Below are 27318 nucleotides of genomic sequence, written 5' to 3' on the forward strand. Positions count from 1 at the left end.
GGATGGATGGATGTAAACATGAAAAAAACTAATTGAATCATGTATTTGCACTTTTCTTTTTTGCTAAGATATGCTAGGGAGAATACCAAGGTGGTTCACTGGAGACTTCACTTGTCCAAAGCTGTGAATGAATAAATGTCCTCTGCAGGGAATGAGAAACTGAACTGTCACTATTTTAGTGACAAGGCGGTACTCAAAAGGCAAACCAGATCCCTCATTTTCAGCAGCAGTCCTTCAAAAAGAACTAAGCAAAGATCCATGTACTTTCCTTCTACTTTCCCAGACAAAAAAAAAACCAGTTGTGTGTGCAGGTTTGAGATGGCTACATTAAAATTATTTCAAACTGTCTAAAAATCATCCCGTGTAGTGCCTACAAACACTACACAGCATGCAGTACACTGTATGACTTCAAATATGAGATATGGTAGAGTCCCCATCACTGGAGGTTTTCAAGATGCGTTGGACGAGGTGCTAAATAATCTTATCTAGGCTACCTTTCCCACGAAAGGCTGGACCAGATGACCTTGTGAGGTCCCTTCCAACCGCGGCTGTTCTATGATTCTATGAAATACACCTTATACCATGAAATACGCCTTTTGCTGAATTAGAAGCAAAGAGGCTGAGAGAGCAGACAATTCCCAAAGCCAGTGCTTTACAGAGTATTCATATATGCAGTCCTTAAACACATGACCCGTAACATCTCATTTATTGGGTTGCAAGCAACCTGGTGGGCAAGGTCTTTTGCATTGTCTCTGCTTTGGGGTCCAAGTTTGTTCGCTGTAGCGCAGACAATCGTCTTCAAATATCAGGGAAGATCCTGCTTTAGGCACGTGTGTCCTCTCTGCACACAAGCTTGAAACATTGCCTGAGTAGCAATGTCTGCACGGTTCTCCTGCGGCCTCCTCATCTTCTTGCGTAAAAGGTCTTACAGAATGGAATGGTACAACCCGCTGTCAGTTCTGACTCAGGAGCAACAGTTAATTTGGGTAGTGATCGCCTAGTTCCTTAGTTTCTACTTTTTGTTTAACCAGCTTTTCCCGTTTTCTCAATCCAAACTGGATAATTCACATTTAAAAAATCACTAATTGCACAGTCATCAAGACCATCTCGTCTGTCTGGTAGGGAGAGCTTCCTGATGCCATCCTGTCGTGTTCTGGCTCACCAGCATTTCACCATTTTCCAGTATGTGATTAGTTTCTGTGCTGGTCAGTGGATGTGATAGGTGCCTTTTTGTGTCATGGAATAACGTAGTCCCAGGAACTATTAATTCCTCTGCTTCTTTCCACTTGGAGATCTCTCTCTTTCTCAGATTGTGTCTACTGTGTTGTCTATAAAAATCATGTCTGATCTGGAAGAAGAGGACAGAGTGAAACTTGAGTCAAGATTATCCACAGCAAGTATCTCTGCATTTCTTGCTTTGCAAAATACCAGGAGACAGACTTATGCAAAATACAAGCTTAGCACTGAATATTCTGCAGGATGGTCTCTGAGGGAGGAGGTGAAGCAATCCTCCACAGATGCGCTTTTCAGTTGCTGATTTAGTTCAAGCACACGGAAACAAATACTTTATTACTAAAAGAGCAGATGAGAAGATGAAACAAGTGTTGGCTTTATTGCCAAGTACCACTATTGATCCTTAAGTAGATTTTACCTAAGGAAACACCTTTTTTTTTTTTTTTTCCCCACGCCAATATCCAGAAATTCATTCAGGATATGTCTTTCAGATCATAATCTACCAGCTCTGTTTCTGTTCTTCTGCGGGCAGGGCCTAGCCTACCTATTCCCTTAATTTGAGAAGAGGGACACCACAGAAGATGCTAGGAAAATACCATAGCAAGCACTAATCCAAAATAAGAAGAAGGCTTGATATTACGACCTGACCCTTCAACTTGTTTTCTTGGCCACATGGACCTTACAATATGCTGTTAAGATAAGGAATAGCAGAACAGCATTTTTGTATGGGATAATGAAGGGAAAGAAAATCAACAGCTTGTGGTAAGTAGGTGTTAGAAGGTAAAGTAGTGTTGAAGGTAAACACTAATTAGATTATGACAAGACCTCTACCAATGACAATTCAGAGGTTTTAAGGGTACAAGAATTTTGTGCTGGTATTGTATCCTGTCACCCATGATGACAAGTAGCTGATGCTTAGCTAAGACGATAAGCAGCAAGTCATTCAGTCAAGTCAGTAAGTCAAATTTTTCTCTTGGTTTTTGCATTTGCTCCCATCTTGCAACACTCATCAGTTTACTTCCTGATTGGCAGTATGTGTAGAGACCAGTGCTTCATAAATCCAGCATCCAGAAGTGAGTTCTACGATTATGACCTGTTTAAGACAGCTCTTCCTTTTTTGTTCTAATATTCACCTCCTTCATGCTATTGAAAGTTGGATGTATCCCACCTGCTTCTAGTCTAAGAGTTCTTGTCTACTTAATTTTTCCTTGCACAGAAGGTAGTCTGTAATTTGGATCATGCTCGTTGTCCTTATCAGTACCTCTTCTTCTTTCAACATTTCTTTTTGATGTGGGGTGACCAGAACCACACCTAATAGTCAAATCTGAGCGCACTTTGGTGTTCCAGTCCCATGTTCTTCTGCTTGTGTGAATTGCAGGGATCCGTGTACCTCTTGTGAGCAGAGACTGTCCCAAAGGTACGCAACTAAAGAAATCTTTCTCTTCTCTGATGTGGGCAAGGATATGCATGGATCTGGAGTTCATCACAAGAATCCCAGAAATACTGGATGTAGAAGCTGCAGTGATCAAGGGCTTTTCAACAGTGCTACCAAGATTAGTATTGTGACTAATGAGAACATGATAGAATCAGCAACAGGGCTTTAGAATCAGCAACACCCTTTGGCTTGGAGCATTTTTGTATTTATAAAGGAGCAAGGTCTCTGCTGCTGTCTGTTGTCCAAGACAAGATCAGGTAGACCAAGGATAATTCAGAAATAAAGATTTGAGAAATCAGACCTGTTTGGACATACAGATGTCATCTACGTCTACGCACCCTGCAAGTGTCAGCTACCAAGACTTGCTTAAAAAGTTCTTCATAAGAATCAGTTGTCATTTGCTAACTCAGACCTCATACATCTGTAGAAGGGAGCTGAGTGAGATCATCAAGAAAGCCTGGATGGTAACAAAAATGTCAAGATAGGCTACTTCAGCCATTGGGGCCGATTCTTGGACACAGTTATTACCGAACAATGTACCAGTTGATTGCAGGCAGCTCATATTTTGAAAAATGTGCAAGTAACTGTAGGTGACTTCCCATTTAAAAGCACAGAATTTTTCTGTACTCTGATAAATAAGCCATTTCCTCAGCGATTCAAAGGTACACTGAGGTAACTCAGGACAAAGACCCCTATAGCACATATGCTTTACAGATACCATCCCCAGCAAAGGCTAAGAAAAGAAGTTGGAATAAACATGGAATAAACACCAAAGAAACAACCTGATTCTGCAAAACGATCGTTGCGTCATCCTTTGTCCACAGTTTGCTCTTCCTGAGAGGCAAGACATTCGCAGAAGTGTGGAATGGCACTAGAGCAGTCCCGAGCATCTTTAGAAAGCTGAAATCATCTTACTTCCAAGTGTCGTCTTCTGTCAGGCATCATGAGAACTCACAGGCAGCAAATACATGGTGGATGCCATCATCTGTGATCACCCTACCCCTATTAGTGCCTGCCTCTTACCAAGGTCCTGGCTCATCCCTCTTCAAGGATCCCACTTCCAGAATTCTGTTAGGAAAGGTTACTTCATCGAGCAGATTCTGCAAGAGTTCATGGGAAGAGGCTTCTTCTCTTTATACTTGCTTATTCCAAAGAAGGCATGGGGTATTTATCTTTTCCTGGACCTGGGGGGAACGGACAGGCTGCCTCAGGTACAGGTAGTAATGTTTGCCTCCATCATTCCAGCTCCTCAGGCTCTCAGCTTGCAGAACGCATACTTCTCCATAACCACTCAACAGGCCCCTGGGGATGTACCTGAGGCTCGCAGTGGGACCCAAACACATCTCTCGAAAGGTATTGTCATTCAGACTCTGCTTCGTGCCTTTGTTCTTTGCAAAATATCTAGTTGTGGTGGCTACGTACACCTGTCCAAGTCTAATCAGGGTTGGTTTGGTTTTAATCACGTAATAATGAGAAATGCAGGTCTTCATCAGAGCTTCGCTGTTTCTTCAGCTGAGGTTCTACAAGGAGTGACCGGTGAAAGCCATTTCAGATTATAGCATTTGTATGATCCAAGCTGTTCCATCTCTGCAAGGCTTGCTTGCTGGCATTACTGAGTTGAACTACGCTGAAAAGTACTTCTGAAGTAGCATAGATTATCTTAATCTGGCCGTGTGCACAAAGAAATGCTGCTTACCAGGTTTTACTTGATACCGCTAAAACTTTGGCTCAGGTCAAGCATACATATTTCAAAAAGAATATGGAAACACTGCAAAATTAATTAGAAGAGAGCTATAGAAATACCTGAAAGCTGGAAATGTGATGCTAAAGGAGCGTGATCCGTTTAGTTTATTAAGGGAGGTAGAGATGTGAGCTGGTTGCTGGTTTACAAATATTTATGGAAATATATCCAGTAGCAGGGGTTTTTTTTAGCCTTGCATAGAAGGGCATTTCAAGGTCCACTAACTTCTACATCACCCCTGCATACAGCCAGGCAAACTGGATGCTCACAGAATCTGTGCATTTAGTAGTAAGCACGAAAGCAAAAATACTTGGCTCTTGCCTCGGTTTGAAAGAGATTCCATATTTGTCTCAGCATATGCCCATCCATATATGGCGTAAGATTTCCCAGTATTTTGAGACTTTTAGAGAACTGGCTGAACCACTGCATACGTTGAAGCATTATTGGTTATGCAGAAACACATTGGGGTGCTGGAGCGTGTCCAGGGAAGGGCAGCGGAGCTGGGGAAGGGTCTGGAGCACAGGGCTGGTGGGGAGCGGCTGAGGGAGCTGGGGGTGTTCAGCCTGGAGAAGAGGAGGCTGAGGGGAGACCTGATCGCTCTCTACAACTCCCTGACAGGAGGGGGCAGGGAGGTGGGTGTTGGGCTCTTCTCCCATGTAGTTAGCGATAGGACGAGAGGAAATGGGCTTAAGCTGTGCCAGGGGAGGTTTAGGTTGGAAATTAGGAAAAATTTCTTTACAGAAAGGGTGGTCAAGCATTGGAACAGGCTGCCCAGAGAGGTGGGGGAGTCCCCATCCCTGGAAGTGTTCAAAAAATGGGCAGAGGTGGCACTTGGGGACATGGTTTAGTCTAGTCTACCCTTGATTGACTTAGAGTAGACTTGGCAGTGTAGGTTAATGGTTGGACTGGATGATCTTAAAGGTCTTTTCCAACCTCAACGATTCGATGATTCGATGATTCTATGATCATCTAGTTTGTCGGGGCATAGAAGCACGGGTCAGGGTTGTCTTTGTCTCCTCCATTTCTTTAAACCTGGAAAATGTGCAGGTGTCAGCAGTTAATAACAGAGTGAGGTAAGGAGGAGAAACAGGGTTTTCCCCCTTCAAAAATTTCTTATATTTCTATTTTGTCGGTTCACATATGTCTGATTACAATGTTTTCCCCAAGATTTATTACAGTTACTATGGCTCTAGGTTAATCCATGATGTAAAAGATCATCGCTGACTAAAATTACGGGCCTCATTTCCCTAGCTGGAGGCACTGTCACATCTTGGCAGCATGAAATAAAGATAGCAGGGTCGCTGAGGCTGCTTTGTGTGAGCCGAACGGGGTTCGGGTCCGCATTTTAATGTGCTGGAGCTGTTCAAACTGGCCACTTTTCAGTGGCTTGGCTTCTTTTTGAAAGCTGAATTTGTTCCTGAATTTGACTGTATTTTATATACCTGGAAAAAAACGATGGATGAGAATGTTAGAAGTTACATGTTTGCCCGTCTGTGGACGCACAATTCATCCTGAAAACGGGAAGGATAGGGCTCAACCCGACTTCGAATGCCCTCAGTGCTGAAAAAGAATGAAAGGGCATCAGCAAAGCACAGTAGCATTTGCTAGAAAGAGATTTGATTTCTGTGGTAGTGATATTACAGTGTGAGCAAAAGGTAGTATCCTCCCTAAATCCTTGCCATTCTGAAGAGCATTTTACATTTGTTTATACCTTCATCAAACTTTCTTCCTTCACGCTAATATATTCCAGCTTCCACAGGTAGACCAACCCAAGAGTAAGGCTTTTTGTTTTGCTTTGCTTTCTTTCCCCAAAAGATGGAGCAAATATGGATCAATTTATTTGAAGGCAGTTGGAAGGAATAGTAAATGGATAGCTATACATGATTTTGTTGGAAAAAAGAGAACTGCTTCTGCAATTTTTTTAATTGCATCCACATACTATGAGGAAGCTGCTGTCCGCGAGGTTTCCTGTAGATATGGATATAACTAGATATAGCTGTCCAGGTAGGTGTAGCTAACGCAGAACCTCAGCGGAGGTCTGTACTGAGTAGCGTATATAGTGCGGAAAGCCTTTTTCATGTGCTTCCTGGTGATGTTTTTAATAAGAGAAGGAATTTAGTCATAATTGTGGATTGCACTAAATTATTTGTGAAAACCGGCCTCATTCCAGCTGTAATGCGTTTGTCGCAGGTGCACACGCGGAGGGTTTGGGTCTCTCTAGGAGGCACACAGGTTTTCTGCTTTGTCCCCAGGCTTCTCTGCGACCAGAGCTCGGCTGCGTGCCACGGCTCCTCCATACTGACCACCGCAAAAAAAAAGTTACGCCAGTCTGCATCCAGAAAATACGTTATCGCCCACGGGAGAGAGGCCGAAATCAGAAACTCTTGCTGGGGGAGAATGAGAGAGGTCTCTGGCTTGTGCTTGACAGCTCTGGCCTCGAGAAGCCGAGGCACCGGTTTCGTTCCTGGAGGCGGAGTAGGCAGCCCTCATCCTGGGTCTCGAGGGCTGTGGCCGGCGGGGCGAGGGAGGGGGCTCTGCCCCTCTGCTCCGCTCTGCTCAGCCCCCCCTGGAGCCCTGCGCCCAGCTCGGGGGCCCTCAGCACCGCACAGACAGGGACCTGTTGGAGCGGGGCCAGAGGAGGCCACAGAAATGGTCCGAGGGCTGGAGCAGCTCTGCTCTGAGGCCAGGCTGGGAGAGCTGGGCTTGTGCAGCCTGGGGAAGAGAAGGCTGCGGGGAGACCTTCCTGCGGCCCTGCACTGCTGGAAGGGGCTGCAGGAAAGGTGGGGACAGGCTTTGGAGCAGGGCCTGCAGCCACAGGACAAGGGGGAATGGATTTAAAACTGAAAGAGGGGAGATTCACACTAGAGATAAGAAAAAAATTGTTTTTGCTGAGGGTGGTGAGGCAGTGGCACAGGTTGCCCAGAGCGGTGGTCGATGCCCCATCCCTGGCAACATCCCAGGCCAGGTTGGACGGGGCTCTGAGCACCCTGCTCTGGTTGAAGCTGTCCCTGCTCATGGCAGGGCAGTGGAACTAGATGATCTTTAAGGTCCCTTCCCACCCAAACCCTTCTGCGATGCGATGATTCTACGATTCTTGTGATGGTTCCATCCGCTCGTTGCCCACGGGCTGCCAAAAGACGGGACAGGGGCCAGCGGCACTGCGGAGCTTCTCGCTCTTCCAGGACGCAGTGAACGCCGCCATTCAGCGGCAGGGCGGGATGGGAACATCTTGTTGTGATTTCCTGCTGTTAAAAACATGAAAATAACCTCCCTTTGACAACTGTTTTGTTGGGAGTAAGACTGAGCCAAAAGAACAGGATTTTAATGCTTGAGCTCACTTTTTTGGTGGCCTAAAAAGTGAAAAACAAACCAACCAAAGGAGCCCTCGTCAGTGCTCCTCTTCAGTCCACGCACATCTCTCAGAGGAACCGCGGTCGTTTCCAGCCTCCTCATCCTCTGCCTTCAGTGGGAAAATATCCAGAGGGACAATGAACTCTTCAGAGCCCACCATTTCCATAACGATATTTTGCACGAGGCAGGGAGCTTTTGGTCGTCCCTAAAATACTGTAGACAGAATGAGGTCAGAGAAAGTTTTTTCTAGTAAGCAGGGAGTTCTGGGAACAGCAGTGTAGCTATGGCCATGCTCAGCTGTGGATTTTTTTTCACATTTGCCTATGTAACGTTAGAATTTTGACATTTTTCATCTCGCAAAATGTAAGTTTCCAAATGAAAAAAGCTGATCGATTCGATGGCATGTTTACATTTGATAGTGTTGCATCAGATGTGGGAGACAGATGTTCTGTACATTTATTGAGACATTTACAAAGGGGAAATTTTAATGCAACCCTGTCTATAATTGTTACCTATGATACAACAAAACACAGTATTTCTCTGATCTTTGCAGCCAGCAAGCCTTTCTAAATAAATGGAGGTGATTATGTCTCTTCTGTAAGACTAGGCCAAGCCCATTAAACGTTATTTGGTTTAGCTAATTTATTTTAAATTACTTCAGGAATAACATTTTTTTCCTCCTGCTGTGGTCAATGTGCACTATTCTTTTTTCAGTAATTCTGTTCTCAAAGACAACCTGTCCTCAATTAGGTTAATGACGTGTATTTCCCTCTTTAAATACCCTTCTGCATCATTTGTTTTCTCAGCAGCCGTGGTCAGTCTGTAGGTTATGCGGCATCTTTTGCATTGCAGATCCGTGTTAGAATTTAAATGCATTGTATTTCGTTCTTGTTAATGTATATACTATGTGAAAAGATGGATGGATCATTCTCTGTTTTTTCCTAAAAGGCTTGTCTACGTCTCTTGCCATTATGTGTCCTATAAATGTGTAAGAGTGACAATCATCTCAACTGCTCGGTTGTCTGCAGCGGAGACATTTCCTCCTCAGCTAGCTGCAGTAGGCTCCCACGTAGCTTATGTGGACAAATCAACTCTTCTGGAATGTGATAGAGCAGACCTGATTTAGATGTCCACTGTAAGACGAGAACAGTCTAGCAATGCCTGTTTTCCTTCCCGTTGACCGTAAAGGGAGTGCAGACAGCTAGCTCATATTAAGAAGCCTCTAGTAATGTGTGTTCAGGGAGGCAAAAGTTTCTCCCTTGGACTGAGAAGGGTCTTCACAATAGAAGTCCTTTTCAACAATGTAGCCTATAAAAAGTAGTCACCGTATTTGCTACCCATAATACAACAAAACATTGCATTCTTTTTTTCTGATTTCTAAGGAGCCTGGAGACTATAGACGTTGCATTTGGTCAGGTGAAACATGTTCTTACAGCCTAAAAAGAAAACGATTTGTAACTTAAGAACTGAAGTTGAAAGGGATATGGTCACCTGCCCAGCCAATATTCAACAACCTTCTTTTCTGAGAGGTTTCATTTCCACCGACTCTAACTTGGATTGTTTTTCAGTCTTCTGCTCCTAATGTCACTGATTATCTGTTCTTCCTAGTCCCCCATACTCCTCCTGCCTTTATTTTTGTTTGTCCTTGTTTAACATTGCTGTCTCCAGTACCATCGATTACCCCGCTGAGTTCTGTCCTTCTCTGAGTTTGCAAAAATCTGCACAACTGGGTCGTTTCCAGCTTTTTGATCAGACCTCCAGAAACGTTCCTCTGCCATCAGCTCTGCATTGATGTATTTCATGTCTGTCATTGATGCTGTCCCTTGGGTTTTTTTAAGTTCTGTAACCCAGAGTGATTTTTATTTGCTTGGCTAGCTTAATTTATCTTCTGACAATTTCCAATGTGCCTTTTTTCTCCTTTGTTCCCATGTCCACATTCATCTCTCTGACATTTCCTTCTAGCTGTCCAGTCACCAATTCCACCTGAAAGTGACTGAAACTACTGTTATTGTCCGCTCTGCCATTTTTCTTTGACACAGGTGGAGTACATTCATTTTCTTATATTCTGCTTCTTAGACCTGTGTGACCTCTAGAGATCCTAGATCCATTTTAGCCATAGTTTCAGCCACAAAAAGGTTTTGGGGAAGAGAGTTCAATAGCACGAGCCTGGGTGGGTTGTGGCAGCTGGCACTGTCTGGATCGCTGTTATAGATATAGCTGGGGTGGTTGGGCATGATTGCACTGTAATACCTTACATTTAATACCAAAATAGACTTTCTTTCTAGAAAAGAGCTAAAAATATCTCTTTGTCTAGAGACAAGGGAGATACCAGCTCACATGTAACCTTGCTCAACGAAGATGTGACAATACTTTACAAGATGGAAGAGAAAGGGACAGCGAGGAGGAAGGAAGGATGAGGACCAGGGCCAGCATAATGAATCAGCCTAACAATTTCAAACAAACAAAAAAAATCTGTGTTTTATTACTTACTATTTAAAATGATATCTAGATGCCTATAGGTATTTATTTTTCACCTGTGGTTTAAAATCCTCCGGGTGCAATTATGAGTCTGTGGGATGTGGGTTATGGGGAAGATGCATTAGGTGAGAGTGTGGAGAGATTGCTGGGGAGGAAAAAATGGTCAGAAGGCATCTGCAAGGGGAGTGGTTGGGAGAATTATACACTACTCTTAAGTGGCTGTAAGATTCAAGATCAAGAGGAAAGCATCTGAGTAAAAACAAAAGAAATCTTGGGTTTGGAACCTAGACATGAAAGACGTTTCTCTCTTGCTGTTGGCATGCGGACGGTCTGGGGCTGACAAACCTCGGAGGGCGTGCGGGTACCGTGCTCTGCAGTCTCAGCCTGCAGTCAGCAAGCGCCTCGTGGGACCGCTGGGTAGGAGCAGGAGACACAGGACCTGCGGGCAAGCCAGCTGTGCGTAATCCTGGTGCTGCTTTGATGGCATCTTCCAACCTGTTTGTGTGGTGAAAGCTTTCGCCTACCTTTACACAGCTTCTCACATCAGCTGCTTTCACCTTTTCTGTAGTTGTCTCCTTTCTCCGGTAGTGCTGCTTCGGTTTATCTTGTATGCTGCCGCTGAAGTAATATTTCTCCTCCATTCCCGTTCTTCCTCCCTCTGGTTCATGATGGGTTTTTAAGTGTAGTGCAATCCAACTGCTGTCGCAGGGCTGTTGGGTCCAACAGAGCGGTGGTGATAAAAACGCCACGCCAGACGGGCAGGGAATGGGGTGCAGGAGCGTCCCGCAGCAGCACCCTGCAGGCGGAGCAGATCCAGAGTACTGCACTCTTGAGAATTTGGGTTTGCTCTCTATCACCTTTCTCATCACTTTCAAACACTTAGTTTTTTCTTTAATTTTTTTTTTTCCACTCCATTTTGCCTACACTTTTTTTTCCCTCTAGCTACCTGATCTTTGTCTGCACCGAAGTTTGTCAGCCTGGTTCACCTCCATGTTTATATACCGAAGTCATAGAAATCACAGGCTGGTTGAGGTTGGAAGGGACCTCTTGAGATCGTCTGGTCCAGCCACTGCTCAAGCAGGGTCACACAGAGGAGGACCATGTCCAGTTGGGTTTTTAATCTCTCTACAGCCTCTCTGGGCAATCTGTGCCAGTGTTTGACCACCCTCATAGGAAAAAAGTGGGTTTTTTTGGTATTCAGATGGAATTTCTTATTTTGTGCCCGTTGCCTCTGATCCCAGCACTGGGCACCACTGGAAGATCCTGGCTCCCTCTCCTTCATCCCCTCCCCGCAGGTATTTACAGACATGGATTCAGTCCCCTGAGCCTTCTCTGCTCCAGGCTGAGCAGTCCCAGCTCCCTCAGCCTCTCCTCACAGGAGGGATGCTCCAGTCCTTCAGCAGCTCGGTGGCTCTTGCTGGACAATCTCCAGTCTGCCCACGTCCCTCTTGCACTGGGGAGCCCAGCACTGGGCCCAGCACTCCCGGGGTGGCCTCGCCAGCACTGAGCAGAGGGGAAGGATCCCCTCCCTCCACCTCCTGCCAACACTGTGGTGCTGAGATGCTTTCATTTTTGTTCAAGTCATGTTTTTTTACACTTCCACATGTTCTTCCACATGTTTGGTATAAGCTTCCTGATTAAGATTTTGATTTTTTGTTTAAAGTAACTTAACAGCAGCATCCATACTCAAACAGTTTTTATCACTGCTGGCCTTCTGCAGCCACTTTGCTGGGTCTTCATTCCTCCCTGTCCTGTATCTCTTTAAATTCAAGAACACAGTTTTTCCCTGTATTCTCTGCTTTAATGATGGCCATCCGGCATGCTGCTGTTGTTGGACTGCATTACATTTCCCTGTATAACTATATCGTGTGATTTGCAGCTCGGATATACACCCCATCGTCTTTCCTGCAGATGATAGCTGGAGGTAGGGGTCTGAAGAAATTAAAAGGTTGTTTAGAGCGTTCAAGGAAAGTGGTGGCTTCCCCGTGACTTCAAGTCTCTAAGCCAGATTACATCACTGCCTGAACAGAGCGCTGCAGGTCAGTCAGAAGCACGGCTTTGATTCAGAAATTACGGTGCTGAATTTCATAGTCTGTATTACGCGAAGAATGGTGGTAATTATCCTTTTTGACCTTAACGTCTATTTAAATCAATCATGGGGGAAAGTAATGTGACAGAAAACAAGAGATCCCTCTAGATTACGTCCTGGCAACTCTTTCAAAAGCTCTTTCCCTTCTCAGTAGCCGGAGCAGCAGTGTGCAATTTTGTAAAGATTTACAAGGTTGTGAGCCAGCATAACAGAAATTTGCAGGGATTTTTTGCTGTAAATTACAGGATTTAAAATAAATTGTCTATTTTACTTGGCTTTCCTGGTAGATTTTCAGAACAGAAATTAATTTAATACACCAAAAGCACTATTTAAATACCTTCATAATTTATTGAGTTGCCTGTAAAGCTGCAGAGCCAAGTCTTAGTGTGTAAAATTTGGGGCAGGAGCCAACGAACCTTTCAAGCCTGGTCCTCACTGACGTGCAGTTACACGTTCAAGCCCCAGGCTTGACTGGAGCACCCAGACCCAAACCTTCAACCATCACCGCTGAGAAGTAGGACAAGCAGGAGTGTCCTGCAGCTCTGTGCAGATTCCTCTGACCTCATTTTTCTCTTCCCACTTAATACTGCTTCCCTTCGTCCCTCAGAAGGAGCATGGTTAGCGTTATTTCTTGCTATCTTTTGACTATTGCTTTGCACGGTGTAACCTGGTTTTGCGTACGGTGGCTGTTACATGAAAAGTGTGGTAAACATACTATAAAATCACATTTTAATGCTGCTTTGAAGAATTCAGTTGCAGCATGTGGCTAATTTGGGGGGAGCAGGTGGTATTTTGTCTTTGATACCATCTTCTGAAAACTGAAAGGTTCTGTGGTTATAGTATAGTTCTGAGTTTCTCTACCAGTGATACATTATTTTTTTTTAAAAGCAGAACGAAACAAACCCTCAGCAGCGTGTCTGACCGCTGTCCAAATTCAGGCCACATTAAGGGCCAGGCGTGATTCTGAGAGATGTCTAAAAATTTTCTTGGCAGATGTAGATATGACTCGAAGTGCCAGATAAATATAAAGTAACTTTCTAAAGGCATTTTTTCAGCAATGAACTTTCCCAGACTTCAGGTTTTAAAGGCAATCTCAGAGAGGCACAAATACAGCTGTGGCTGCATCTGCAGCAGGAACACCCCGAGGTGTCCCTGTCCCCGCCAGCCGGCCATCCTTCCCTGGTCCAGGCGCCATGGGCTGGGGGCCTTTTTCCGCAGAGTCAAGGGACCGATCCAGTTATATTTTAATCATGAAAAGAAAGGAGAACAGGGAGGGGATGGCATTGCGGTCTCAAGAGACAACGTTGCTGTTTCTCTGCTCTCGGGCTATATAAAGAAGCATTTTGCTGAAATACGTGTCTGGAAGTCAAAGGGATACCTTCAGATTCCTGAACACGTTATAAAACAATCGGTCCGTACCCACGCAGAGGGGTAGGGAATAAAAATAGCTGACATATCTATGTTGAGAACAAATCGTGTCAAAGAATGGGAATTGGGTGGTTCTGCCTGGGTGGGTGGCCTCGTGAAGGAGGGGGAAGCACTAATTTAAAACGTATTGACTCATAAAGCTCTTGACACTATCCCATATGGTATTTTCATAAATAAACTAGGTAAATGTGGACTGGTTGAAACTGCTGTTATGTGGGTGCAACAGCAGTTGAAAAATTACAGTCAGAGAAAGAAAATATCAATATTTTCCTACAAAAGAGGGAGCATGTGCCAGGTGGGATCCCACAGGGTCTGTTCCCAGCTCAGTGTTACTCGGTTTATTCCTTGGCAAGCTTGCACGATGAAATAGGGAACAGGAGTACATAAATTTCATACCAACACTATGCGAGGGAGGTGCTGGAGATTCTTCAGAGGGCAAGACTAATTCAGAATGGTCCCGTAGATCAGTAAGATGAAATTAATAAAGACAGCTTCAAGTGACAGAAAATAAAATAAAATGCATGAATAAGAAGTAGGGAATGACTGACTAGATGGGCCTATTGCTGAGAAGTATCTGGGAAATTGTAGTGGATTAGGAGCTGAATGCAAATCAACAAAATTCCTGCAAAAAAGGAGACGATAATGTGATTGGGGTTTGTAGTAAGAGGAGCACCATATCTAGGACAGACAATGATTCAGCAGCGGTGGCTTCCACCTGATGTGCTGTCTTGGCTTTTGGACAGCAGATGCTAAGAAGGCTGTAGACGCATTGCAAGTCCAGAAGCAGCTGATGGTATTGACAGCTTGACCTTCCAGAGAAGGAGGGTCTTCTGCTTTGGCGGAGCTCTTACAGCAGTCCCCGTGGGCAAGGGATCGGTGAGAGGGCTCCGTGTCCACCTGGGGAGCAGGGAGGAGAAGGACCAGATTCCATTCTCAGCAGTGAAGGTTTCAGATGAGTGGTAGAAACTCTAGGTCTAGAGGTTTGTTAAGTTCTGCAGATCTGTTTCAGACCAGGTTACACAGTACAGCAGTACACTTTCTAAGAACAACAAGCAACAAAGCTGGGGAAGGGTCTGGAGCACAGGGCTGGTGGGGAGTGGCTGAGGGAGCTGGGGGTGTTCACCCTGGAGAAGAGGAGGCTGAGGGGAGACCTGATCGCTCTGCAGCTCCTGACAGGAGGGGGCAGGGAGGGGGGTGTTGGTCTCTTCTCCCAAGGAACAAGCGATAGGACGAGAGGAAATGGCTTCAAGTTGCATCAGGGGAGGTTTAGATTGGATATTGGGAGAAATTTCTTCATGGAAAGAGTGGTCAAGCATTGGAACAGGCTGCCCAGAGAGGTGGGGGAGTCCCCATCCCTGGAGGGGTTCAACAAACGGGCAGAGGTGACACCTGGGGACATGGTTTAGTGCGCATGGGGGTGTTGGGGTGATGGTTGGACTTGATGATCTTAGAGGGCCTTTCCAACCTTAGTGATTCCCAGTTTTACTTTCATTAAAAAATAATGCAGCCACCAAGCCAGGACACATGAAATTCTTCCTCTGCCCTGAATTGGTTTAGTGTTGGGCTTGGCAGTGTTGGGTTAATGGTTGGACTGGATGATCTTAAAGGTCTTTCCAACCTAAACGATTCTGTGATTCTAACAGTTTAGGAAAGCATCTGCCATCCCATCCCTTTGATCCCCCTTTGAGGAGGGGGTGGACTGGAGACCTCCGGAGGTCTTTTCCATGTCACAGGTCTAGTAAATAAATTACCAAGCCGTAGAGCTATTCTGATTTTCTTTAATTTAAGGAGTATATCTAAGTGTGTTAGATGAAATAACTTCAACAGGAGGCTAAACGTCCACATGATGTTCACTAGTAATATGGCTTGAGCAATATGGAGAAGTGATGCCTAAGTTTTTGATATTTTCATTTTGTTTAAAATTGTTTAGCAAATTCTATCCAAATTCACAATGGGCTTGGGCTACTCCAAAATTGCCTTTTGACGTACAAGTGATTCACTGGGAAAGAAAAAGAATAGAGAAGAGAGGGTCAGGACTGCATTCATCAAGGCCAGAGAGGAGAATTTGTTCTAGTCAACACATGTGATTATGGGAGCGTCCTTGGGAGCTGTAACTCGGTGGCTGGTGACCAAGAGCCGTGTCGTGGTTGCGTGGTGCAGCAGGGCTGGGTGAAGCTCGGGTCTGGTGAGATGGCGTTCAGGAAAGAGCCAGGGGTAGTGAAGAAGGGCGGAGCTGGGTGGAGATGAACAGGGATGTTACAGGGCTTTTTCTCATCCAAGGAAATGAAATGCCTCAGAACATTTTTAATACAAAGCTAGTTCATCAAGGGTATGTAATAGCCTTCCAAAATACAGACTGACTACACTTAAACCTCAAAACACCAGAAATGCATAGGTAGAGGATTATATACATTTAAACATCTGAAAGCAAGTGAATACAGAATTACGATGTATGACATCCCTGGATGAGGTGGGGAGAGGGAAGGAGATGAGTCAGCAGCCTTGGGGTGCGATGGGGAGAGGTGAGAAGCCGTCTGGGAGCAGGGAGGTGGCGATCCCTGGCTCAGCCCAGGCGATCCCGGCTCAGCCCAGGCGATCCTGGCTCGGCCCAGGAGATCCCTGGCTCAGCCCAGGCGATCCCGGCTCAGCCCAGGAGATCCCTGGCTCGGCCCAGGCGATCCCGGCTCAGCCCAGGTGATCCCTGGCTCAGCCCAGGTGATCCCTGGCTCAGCCCAGGCAATCCGCGGCTCGGCCCAGGAGATCCCTGGCTCGGCCCAGGCGATCCCGGCTCAGCCCAGGAGATCCCTGGCTCAGCCCAGGCGATCCCGGCTCAGCCCAGGTGATCCCTGGCTCAGCCCAGGTGATCCCTGGCTCGGCCCAGGCAATCCGCGGCTCGGCCCAGGAGATCTCTGGCTCGGCCCAGGCGATCCCGGCTCAGCCCAGGAGATCCCTGGCTCGGCCCAGGCGATCCGCGGCTCAGCCCAGGAGATCCCTGGCTCGGCCCAGGCGATCCCGGCTCAGCCCAGGCGATCCTGGCTCAGCCCAGGAGATCCCTGGCTCAGCCCAGGCGATCCGCGGCTTGGCCCAGGAGATCCCTGGCTCGGCCCAGGCGATCCCGGCTCAGCCCAGGTGATCCCTGGCTCAGCCCAGGCGATCCCGGCTCGGCCCAGGTGATCCCTGGCTCAGCCCAGGCGATCCCGGCTCGGCCCAGGTGATCCCTGGCTCAGCCCAGGCGATCCCGGCTCAGCCCAGGCGATCCCTGGCTCAGCCCAGGCGATCCCGGCTCAGCCCAGGTGATCCCTGGCTCAGCCCAGGCGATCCGCGGCTCGGCCCAGGAGATCCCTGGCTCGGCCCAGGCGATCCCGGCTCGGCCCAGGCGATCCCAGCTCGGCACACACCTTGCTCAGTGTTTCCAGCATGTGAGTGGCCTTCAAGTAAATAAATCCCTGCCTGGGAAGCGGGCACGCCGCAGCCGCCAGCGCCAGGAGCGGTTCAGGTGCGGTGACGTTACCAAGGTGCCGGTTGCTTCATGGGCAGACGAGAGGAGGTAGGCTGGTGACGTTGCAGATTTGGTTACCTGCAACGGGGAGCTGCTGGGGGACAGGGAAGCAGAGGGACATACCAAGCAATTTTGCACCTTAACTGAGGCCAGCGTCAAATAAATTTCTAAGATATAGGTGTATATACTAGGCTTGTGATTTCTTTTCCTGTCCTGTCGATAGCGCTGTCATGTGTTGCTTCTACTTTTTGCCTTCCGCGCTGCTGCTTAGCTGTAAATTTGCATGCTACAGCTGCTTTGAATGGGCGCTAATTGCTATACAAACCTTCAGTAGGTATTATACTGACAAAGTTTACAAAGAATTAAGCTTGTCCATAGTTATCTCAGGCTTTCCCAGAGGAGCTGAATTCAGTACAAGGCGAGCCCTTTGGAAATGAGAGTTAAAGGTACGTGTCCGCATAACTTAAATTCTGCTTTCTTTGAATAATGCGCCAGCACTGCCGTGATGGCTCTGCTTTAGGGGACAAGCGCAGTCTGCAAATAGAGCGGCACGTTCAGCCAGGAAGGTACTAGGACAGTGGATACGAGTTTAATGCTTTTTTCTGAACCACGAAGCTTGTGTCTATTTGAGTTTTGCAGATCAGGATCACCTGCACTAGCTGCTATATTTTAACGCTACTTTTGCTCCATGAAAGCAACACGCATACCTGCAAGGTTTTTACAATACCCCGGCGCAAGGCACAGAATGCCCCTAAGCCCTGCGCTTCCTCCTGCCCACCACGCTTAGATATTCTCCTCGATGAGAAAACATCTGTACGCCTGCCAAACACATTCACAAGATAAATTCTTCCCAGGATGCAGCTACTTCTTTTGGTGATAGATTTATCAGGAGGAGTGTGCTTCCCCCCAGGGTGACCCGCTTCCTCCAGCTCTCCTGTAACCAAAACCCCGATCTGACCGTATCTTTACTCTTTCCATGATTCCCGAGAGCCACACCTAACGAAGTCAAGCAGCCAGAATACACGCAGGTGGTGCCTGCTAGCCTAGTGCCATCCTGGGAGGAGGCAGAGAGGAGGTTGTCAGCAAGCACCTTAATTCTGCGCCCATGCACCTTAATTCTGTGCCCATGCACCTTAATTAATTCTGCATCTGTGCACCTTAATTTTGTGCCCGTGCACCTTAATTCTGTGCCCGTGCACCTTAATTCTGTATCCATGCACCTTAATTCTGTGCCCATGCACCTTAATTCTGTGCCCGTGCACCGTAATTCTGTGCCCATGCACCTTAATTCTGTGCTCATGCACCTTAATTCTGCACCCATGCACCGTAATTCTGTGCCCATGCACCTTAATTCTGTGCCCATGCACCTTAATTCTGTGCCCATGCACCTTGATTCTGTGCCCATGCACCTTAATTCTGCGTCCATGCACCTTAATTCTGCGCCCATGCACCTTAATTCTGTGCCCATGCACCTTAATTCTGCGTCCATGCACCTTAATTCTGTGCCCGTGCACCTTAATTCGGCGTCCATGCACCTTAATTCTGCGTCCATGCACCTTAATTCTGTGCCCGTGCACCTTAATTCTGTGCCCGTGCACCTTAATTCTGCGTCCATGCACCTTAATTCTGCGTCCATGCACCTTAATTCTGTGCCCGTGCACCTTAATTCTGTGCTTGTGCACCTTAATTCTGTGCCCGTGCACCTTAATTCTGTGCCCCTGCACCTTAATTCTGTGCCCCTGCACCTTAATTCTGTGCCCGTGCACCTTAGCTCTGTGCCCGTGCACCGTAATTCTGTGCCCATGCACCTTAATTCTGCGCCCCTGCACCTTAATTCTGCGTCCTGTGATTTTCTGAGCTTTGAGGCTGCTGAGCGATGTTCTGGAGGGGGCAGGGGTACCACCAGGCAAGCTTACCTGTGTCCACAGATGTGAACTGAAAATCAGATACGTGCTAGGAACGGTCTTCAGACACACGTTAATTTAATCTAACTCTTATTTTTCTTGCAAAACCAGGAATGCTAATCGCTGTTAAAGTTATGCCCGTTTAGAGTTAAAAATGTGGTCATTTCTGCTGGGCTTTTTCTTTTTCAAAAGAGCATGTGTAATGTGTTATAATGAAAAAGGTCTTGGAATCTTAATTGTTGTGGTTGCAGCAATGTGCCGGCTATAAAGCATATCTAAAATAAAGCTTTTCAGCACTTGCCCGTAGTCAGGCTGCACGAAGTGTAGATTGCTTAAAAATTCTTCCGTGCAGTGGTTAATGTTAAGTCTCTTTCTTATTCCAAACCCATTATTACAAAGGTTGCTCATTGCCTGGAGGGGTTGACGTGGGTAATTCCATTTTGCCTCTTTTTTATAAGGTCTTATTCTGCTCCTGGCAGACTTCTCTGACATGTTGCTGCACGTAACAGAGAAGAAAGGAGTTTGTGTTTCTAAAAAAAATGTGAATTCTGTTTTCATAGTATCAGTATATTGATGCTGAAAGCCATAAATGCCATGTTTATAAAAGCTTCTGAAACAAATACTTCCTGGACACGTGTGGAGAAGGAATTAACTGCAGCTTATAAATGGAAAGAGTGGTTTGAATACCTGACATAGAAACGAAAAATGGAATTTCTCATACCCTTATATTCTAGGAAGAAATGCATGTTATGCTAAAATAGTAGCGATACATGTTCGAGAATAATTTTTTAGGTAACAGTCTGGTCTCGTATCTGCATCTTCATCTCCCAGTAGAGAGTGGTGCTCTCTCCGCGTGCACCAGTACAGCAGCCTGGAGTCCCGCAGGCAAAACCGCGCGGAGGAAACCTGGCCTAGCAGAGCTGGCGTGTCGCTCCTTTGGGCTGGAGAAGAAAGTGTCGCTGCCGCTGCGTGCAATGCCTGCGATAAAGAAAAGAACCGTTTTGCTGTGTTTTCTCAGCGGTTTTGAGATGCTGCTGTCGCAAGCGTGGTAGAAAGCAGCACGTTTGGATTGGACCATGTGGCCAAATGGTTATTTACGTGGGATTACTTCTGACAAATATTTCTTACATTCAATCTCTATTCGTAGAAATATTCGAAACTGTAGTAGCTTTATTTTTATGAGTCCTCAAAACAAAAAAAATATGACGTCGTTTAATGGATCCCTGTTAGAGGGTAGTTCTGTTGACACCAACCGCTAATTTTTTAGTTTTTTGTCACTTTCCTCGTATTTTCATTTATTATTATGAGAGCAAGAGAAGAGACTGGATGCTTTCAGTTCTGATTTTAGACATAGAAATAAAACTGCAACCCAGTGTGGTTTGGGTTATTTTCAGAGCTGTTTGGCAGCAGAAGGGTAAGTTCTGGTCAGGTGGGAGGCTCCGGTCCCCCCAGCCGCGGTGGCTCCGGTTGTGCTCAGCGCCCTGTTCCCGCTGGCTCCCCGAAGACCGCGGATCCCGGCGGAAACATCACCGCCGCGGGCGGAGGCTGCCTGGGGCTCCTGGTGGCGATGCTCAGGGCAGCCCCGCTCTCCCCGGGCGACCGCAGGCTCGGGGAAGCGCCACGGCTCCATTCATTCCATGTTTAAGTACCCAAATGTTTCCCTAATCTGTGTTTTATTAACTGCAGAAGGTATCCTTTTCATGTGACGTGCGGAAACATGTTTGCCTTTTTAATTACTCATCTGTTTGTTTTAATTTTTTAACCGCTTGTTTCGTTAACATTCATTAATTATTTGCTTTGTATTTATGTTATGTTTTGTTTGCTCTCTTTTGCCTTCGTTGCTACTAGGTCACAGTGCAACCCGGACGCTGCCAGCCGATTAGCTGACGAGCATGCACTGATAGCAACCTACGTGAACCGGCTGCAGAGCGGTGCACGGTTAGTGTTAGGAAAGCGTTGCTGGAGCAGGGACGGGTACAGTAACGCTACTTCCTCTGGGGAGTGATGTCCCAGTCCAAGGTATTTGGCCTCCGTTGGCAAATAGAGGGAAACGTGGTTAGTGTTCTCCGAAATCTTCTGAAAATACACGGATATGCACGCACGCACACACAAATAGGCACGGGGGGAGAACGTCAGGTGGGAAGGGATTGGGCTGTGTCCAGTCCCACCCCGTTGCATTCCCTGTGTCACAGAATCCCCTACATGACCTGGTTAACATCCTTCCCAACAGCTTAGATAATTTTTCTTTCCATGACCATTCTGGAATTTCGTCTTTCACCAGTAGGAAACTGTCTAATTTCCACCTTAAATTTTTTCACAGCCAGCTCACACCCGTTAGTTCTCACGCCAACACTGTCCTGTAACCCTGACTGTTCTTCTTTTTATTGCCTTCACCTCTCCACCCCACACGCAGCCGCAGACAAATGTCCCATCCTGCCACCATCTTCGTTACCTGGGCTAAACAAGCAAGCTCTTTCAATCCCATCAACATGACCTGCTTAATGTGACTGTTTCTTTCTGTGCCTTTCCAAAAAAATGTTAACGCTTTGAAGAATTAATTTCTTTTATCTCAGCTTTAGTATTTGTGCACATTTATATTTCATGTCTGTGTCTATGGAGAGAAATTTTACCCTAAATTTGCAGCTCTCCTGTTTCGTCACAGGACAGAGCTGGGAGGTTTTCCGTATTCCACTTTTGGACCTGATTAAATCATGCCTTTATAGAGCCAGAGCTGTGCTGGAAAGGAAAAGGAGGTTTAGTGATCTGGAGGCTTTATGTAAAGGCCTTGCTCCATCCACGTTGTCATCGTCTGAATAATATTTTTAGAGTCCTATTTCATCACTGTGTCACATAGAAATTTGTATTCCACTGCTGTATTGATAAAGTGCATTCTGGCTGTCTAGATCTCTGGGGAAAGTCAGGTTTTTTTCGTGGTAGTGAATCACTGTTGTCTGCTATCACCTGCTATGAACTGAAAGCCCGAAATATTGTCCACAAGACAATAAAAACCAAGGAATTTCAGACTCTCACCTTCACTCAATTACTGTAATCATAGGATTTTGAGATACGAAGGAGTGCATCTTGAAGAGTGTATGACAGATTGAAATGCTGTACGTAGCTCGTAGCTGCCATGTTACAACCAGTTGGAGTAGAGGTTCTCAGTCCTTTAGGTCTTTAAATTTAAAAAAAATCACTTGGTACTGTTACCGGAGTGATAGTGTACTCCGAGAAGGAGCCAAACGCAAAGAAACTAATTTCAATCCTAGTTTCATTGTGCCTGGGAGTGTCTTCCAAGTCAGCATGAGAGCCTGATGAAATCTGCACTCCATCGTCGCTTCTTTTGATCTTCACCCCTCACCCCCCCCAAATCTCATATAACAGTATATCCTTCTGCTTTTGGCAGGCCGGGCGGAGATTCTCAGTGCGCTCCAGCCAGCCCTTGCAGACTGTCTCTGTTTCTGACTGATTGAGATAACAGTAATCTCACTTACAGACAGCATTTCCTGTAATAACCATCGCTTGCTCTCGCTCTTCTGTTCTGTTTGCATCTGCTTTTGGCTCCTCTTGGAGCCAAGGTACAGGACTGCTGTTCTGGCCCTTCTGCTGTCCTCATCCTCCTCACAGCCCCTCTCCTGTCAGGGCAGCATAGCCTTCAGGACCAGAAGAGACCATTAGAGCACCTTCTCTGTCATCTCACACCAGTGTCCAGGCATTTGGACATTTAAGAGTCATTTGGACAATGCCCTTAGTAATATGCTTTAAGTTTTGGTCAGCCCTGAAGTGACTGGTCAGTTGGGCTAGATGATTGTTGAAGGTCCCTTCCAACTGAAATAGTCTGGTCTGGTCTGTTCTATCCTATCTTATCCTGTCCTGTCCTATCCTACCCTACCCTACCCTACCCAACCCTACCCTATTCATATAATCATAGAGTAGGTTGGGTGGGAAGGAACATTTAGAGGCCACCCAGCCCAACCCCTGGCGTGAGCAGGGACAGCTTCAACCAGAGCAGGGTGCTCAGAGCCCCGTCCAACCTGGCCTGGGATGTTTCCAGGGATGGGGCATCTCCCACCGCTCTGGGCAACCTGTGCCAGTGCCTCACCACCCTCAGCGTAAAACATTTCTTCCTCATATCTAGCCTGAATCTCCACTCTTAGTTTAAAACCATTACCCCTTTTCATCCATGTGCTGAACCTAATACCTTGTTTCCCTAAAGATGTAGCTTTCAGAGCACACCATGATGGAGAAGCCACTCGTTTCATTGCCAATATGTCCCAGTGATTAATTGTGCGGACTCTTTTAAAATAGAGCCCTACTTCAAATGTGGACTTCTAGTCACTGATTTTGTGTATGCTTACCTTTGCTCTTTATTGCCCAGCATCTTTTCATGTCTTTCAGCCAAGCTTTGAGACCCTTTAAGCCATGGCTAGCTGGGTCCCTGAGATTTTTCACCATATTAAAAATTATTTAATTCACTGATGTCCTCCAACCAAAAGTCTATCCAAGCTACATAAGGGATATAGCAAACAGAGCTCAGTGGACTTCATTTATCTTACAATAATACATTTTTCTTTTTTTTACCTACTGTATTATAGTGGTAGCAAGCCAAATTGATTAAGTGCTTTCCAAAGAAATAATAGAAAATCCCCACCCTAAAGGATGTGCTGCAGGCAAAGACAGCTGCAGAGTGCAGCGAGTTATACTGTGTACAGTTAGAAAGCTTACGGAGCTGATGAGTTGTGTTTTATTACTTGGACAGTTGTTTGTTACATATTTCTTAGGCTCAGCATTCATAACTTAGTTCCGCATCATTCAGCAAGCCTGCTTTTCCCCAGCCCCCATGAAGCCTCTATTTCAGCTCCACTTTTCACCATAAAAATTAAGTAGCCCTACCTGGAGTGTCATTATTTTTATGTATTATGTATTCTGCTTTCCTGCAGAAGACAGCTGGCCACAGGATTTATGTGTTTTACTTTTGGCTGGTTGATCTAGGTGGATCAAAAAAAGGAGGTTGTAGTGAGGTGGGGGTCGGTCTCTTCTCCCAAGTAAGTAGTGATAGGACGAGAGGAAATGGCTTCAAGTTGCACCAGGGGAGGTTTAGATTGGATATTAGGAAAAATTTCTTCATGGAAAGAGTGGTCAAGCATTGGAACAGGCTGCCCAGAGAGGTGGGGGAGTCCCCAGCCCTGGAGGGGTTCAACAAACGGGCAGAGGTGGCACCTGGGGACATGGTTTGGTGGGCATGGGGGTGTTGGGTTGGTGGTTGGGCTGATGATCTTAGAGGGCCTTTCCAACCTTAGTGATTCTACTCTAGTTTTACTTTAATTAAAAAATAATGCAGCCCCCAAGCCAGGGAACATGAAATTAATTCTTCCTCTGCCCTTAATTGGTTTAGTGGTGGACTTGGTAGTGTTAGGTTAATGGTTGGACTGGATGATCTTAAAGGTCTTTTCCAACCTCAACAATCTGATGATTCTGTGACTGGATGGATGGGTGGTTAGCTGCTTGGCTGGTTTGATTTCATTTCCTTTAAATTCCTGACTCTCTGAAACTGCAATTGTCTGTGGCACTCCTGATTTTAAAGGAGAATGAAAGGAAAAAGTCACTTTTCTTAAAGATATTCTGTCCCCAAGAGCCTTCCTCTTGGCTCACCATCAGTTGACACCTGGGGCGTGTGGCCCTTCAGGTCCGTGCTGGAATAAGCCATGCCTTCTTTTGCTGTCCTCTGCCACTTCTCAGCATCAGGAATTCCTAAGCAGTTTTGGAAGGAGCCTAAGATCTCAAACCTCCCCCCACGATGTATTATCATCTCTTACATCCTTTGCTGACCACCCCTCCCTAGCCAATACATTGGTTGTCCAAGCTCATTTTTGTGTTAGTATTTGACAACAGGGCACTGGCGTCCCGGCTTTCTCTTTACAGACCGCATTTGCCCCCATTTTGCTGGGCATGGTTTCATGAGAGCCTCAAGCCAACGTAAGTGCAGGGTGCTGATTTTTCCCCCTGCCCCATTCATCCTGCCACTGCACCCGCTCTTGCCTTTGTGTTAACTCCCGCGTTTACGCAGCCACCTGCTGAGCTGGCTCAGGGAACTGCCCTGGCAGAAAACAAGTTATTGTTTCATCAGGCCAGCCTTAAGCCAATTCAATTTCCTTCGCTGGCTCATCGCATTGTCCTGACACCACTGCCAGCGCAGAGGCTGGGAACGTCCCTTTCGGTGCCTGCGCACGTTTGGGTCAGATAAAGCGTCTGCAGAAGCAATACTTCCTGCACGCGTTTATCACATTGTCTCAAGCATTCCCGTTGACACCTAAAAATCAGCACCGCTTCACCCTCCCTCTCTCCCCTCGGGGTGCACGCGTTCTGTGGCTCCAATCAGTTTGATTCTGTCGCGTTGTCGCGGTGCCTCTGCGACAGACCGGGGCTGTCCCGGGGATGACGCTTCCCTGTGCGTGTCAGAGCCTCCCCGGCCAGACCTTTCCATCTGTGTTATCCCTGTGCCAGCTACAACCTGCATCTCCGAAGGAAGAAGCAGGAGAGCTCACGGATTGACTCATCGGTGCTGTAGAAGTAGCACAACGTTGTCAAAATAGACCAAACCACCCAGCACGGTATTTTTAAGATAGGGAAATCTATAATATTACCTTTCCAAAATTCTGCTCCTGTGAAAATCTCTGAACTCTCACTCACGTACCCTCCTCCCTTCTGAGCTCTGCGCTTAAGCCAGGCTTATTTTTGCTACCTTTCCCGTTCTTCTTGAGCTTCTAGTTTGTGTGTTGGCTGTCACTCCGGGACCTTTCCACGCAGGCAGCGCTGGATACCGATGGGACCCCTTTAGGCAGGGGCAAGGTTCACAATCTGCAGTGCTGCTGCTGTCCCAAAGGACAGGGAGCTCCGCAGGACTCCTATCGAGGAAGGGTTTTCAGGGTAGGAATCCTTTGCAAGGTCTCCACAGAAATTCAAACTAGAAAGAAGTGAGTTTTTCTTCATGAAGCAACATAAGGAATTCTGTGGCATTTTGTAGATTGCGTTTAATGCCCTCTCTGTTAATCCGACAGAGCTGTTGGTTGCAGCAGTGGTTCATTTGTTCAAACTGTTTTATATTAAAGAATACGCAGGAGGGCCGGGAGATGTACTTGAACTCCACTTCCTCTCCATCTGTAAGACATTTCTAAAAGCAAATGCAAAAGGATTTTTTTTCTTTTAAATTACAGGTTTTCTTCAAGAAACTAAGAAATTGTCAATAACAATTTTCTAATTCACTTAGATAAGAAGAAGTAATAGTTCCAGGAGCTGGGAGAGGTATTAGGAGATACTGGATTATGGAAAGGGTAGAAGGGATAGAATGATCTGCATTCCTATAAAACCAGAAAAAAACTTGTACAGACAAAATTGCAGAGGAAAGCTAAACAAAACCAGTATCAAATTCAGAAAGTGGGATGGGAAAGATTGTTCTCTTCAACAAAAAAAAAAAAAATCAGAAAATGAATTAGCGTGAAGGCATGCGAGAAGTTCATCAAGCCTAGCATAAAGGCTGGTTTTTTTCCTCTTAAATCTGTTTTCCCCTGTTTTAACTCACCTTTCAGCAGCTCCTTCCTTTGCACTGTTCAGCTGAATATCTTCAGGTCTTAATCCAGCAGGCCAAATGCAGAGGCAAAATACTGCAATTTATGCTCATCGTAGACCCATCTGGGTAAATTGCAGTCGTACGTCTATTAAATTCAGTCCAATGCTTCTATGCCATCTCAAACACATCATCTGGCAGACTCTCAGAGTCTTAAAAGAGATCAAGTTGTTAAATTCGGCGTTACAAAAAAGAAATTAAACCTACATTTTTAAATAGATGTAATGTATGCAGTATAGATTGGCTCTTTAAAGAAGGTGAACATAAATCCTTGACGTTTAAATAAAGTACACATCAATCTGTGACATTGAGGTTGAAGAAATGTAAATGCTCCTGGGAAGTGGTAATGTGGACTGGAAGTAGCTTTTGCTGTGCACTAGGTGTGTGTCTCTGTCCTTGCTACTGTCTGCGGCGTGGTCCTGATCCTGGATGTCGCTGTAAGCGCAGGCAGGCGCGGCGCCGTGCTGTTTATGGCAGCCGGCGCGGTGTTTGTGAATCCCACGTGCAACATCGAGGAGAGCATTAGGAAGGCTATGTTG

The 27318-nt window shown here is 46.1% G+C and overlaps 1 protein-coding gene across 1 annotated transcript in view; it reads left to right on the plus strand.

Annotated features, from left to right (window-relative positions):
• Positions 1 to 875: 875 nt before the first annotated feature.
• The window catches only part of LOC104039232 (dystrobrevin beta), a 105033-nt gene continuing 78590 nt past the window's right edge, over positions 876 to 27318 (plus strand). The window contains exons 1-6 of the mRNA XM_075707759.1: positions 876 to 986; positions 1310 to 1397; positions 2612 to 2650; positions 3719 to 3879; positions 20663 to 20763; positions 21007 to 21096. Of these exons, the coding sequence (XP_075563874.1) occupies positions 876 to 986; positions 1310 to 1397; positions 2612 to 2650; positions 3719 to 3879; positions 20663 to 20763; positions 21007 to 21096 (590 nt within the window). The remainder of the gene's footprint in view (positions 987 to 1309; positions 1398 to 2611; positions 2651 to 3718; positions 3880 to 20662; positions 20764 to 21006; positions 21097 to 27318) is intronic.

Source organism: Pelecanus crispus, chromosome 3 (genome assembly GCF_030463565.1).
Source record: "Pelecanus crispus isolate bPelCri1 chromosome 3, bPelCri1.pri, whole genome shotgun sequence".
Taxonomy (NCBI): Eukaryota; Metazoa; Chordata; class Aves; order Pelecaniformes; family Pelecanidae; genus Pelecanus; species Pelecanus crispus.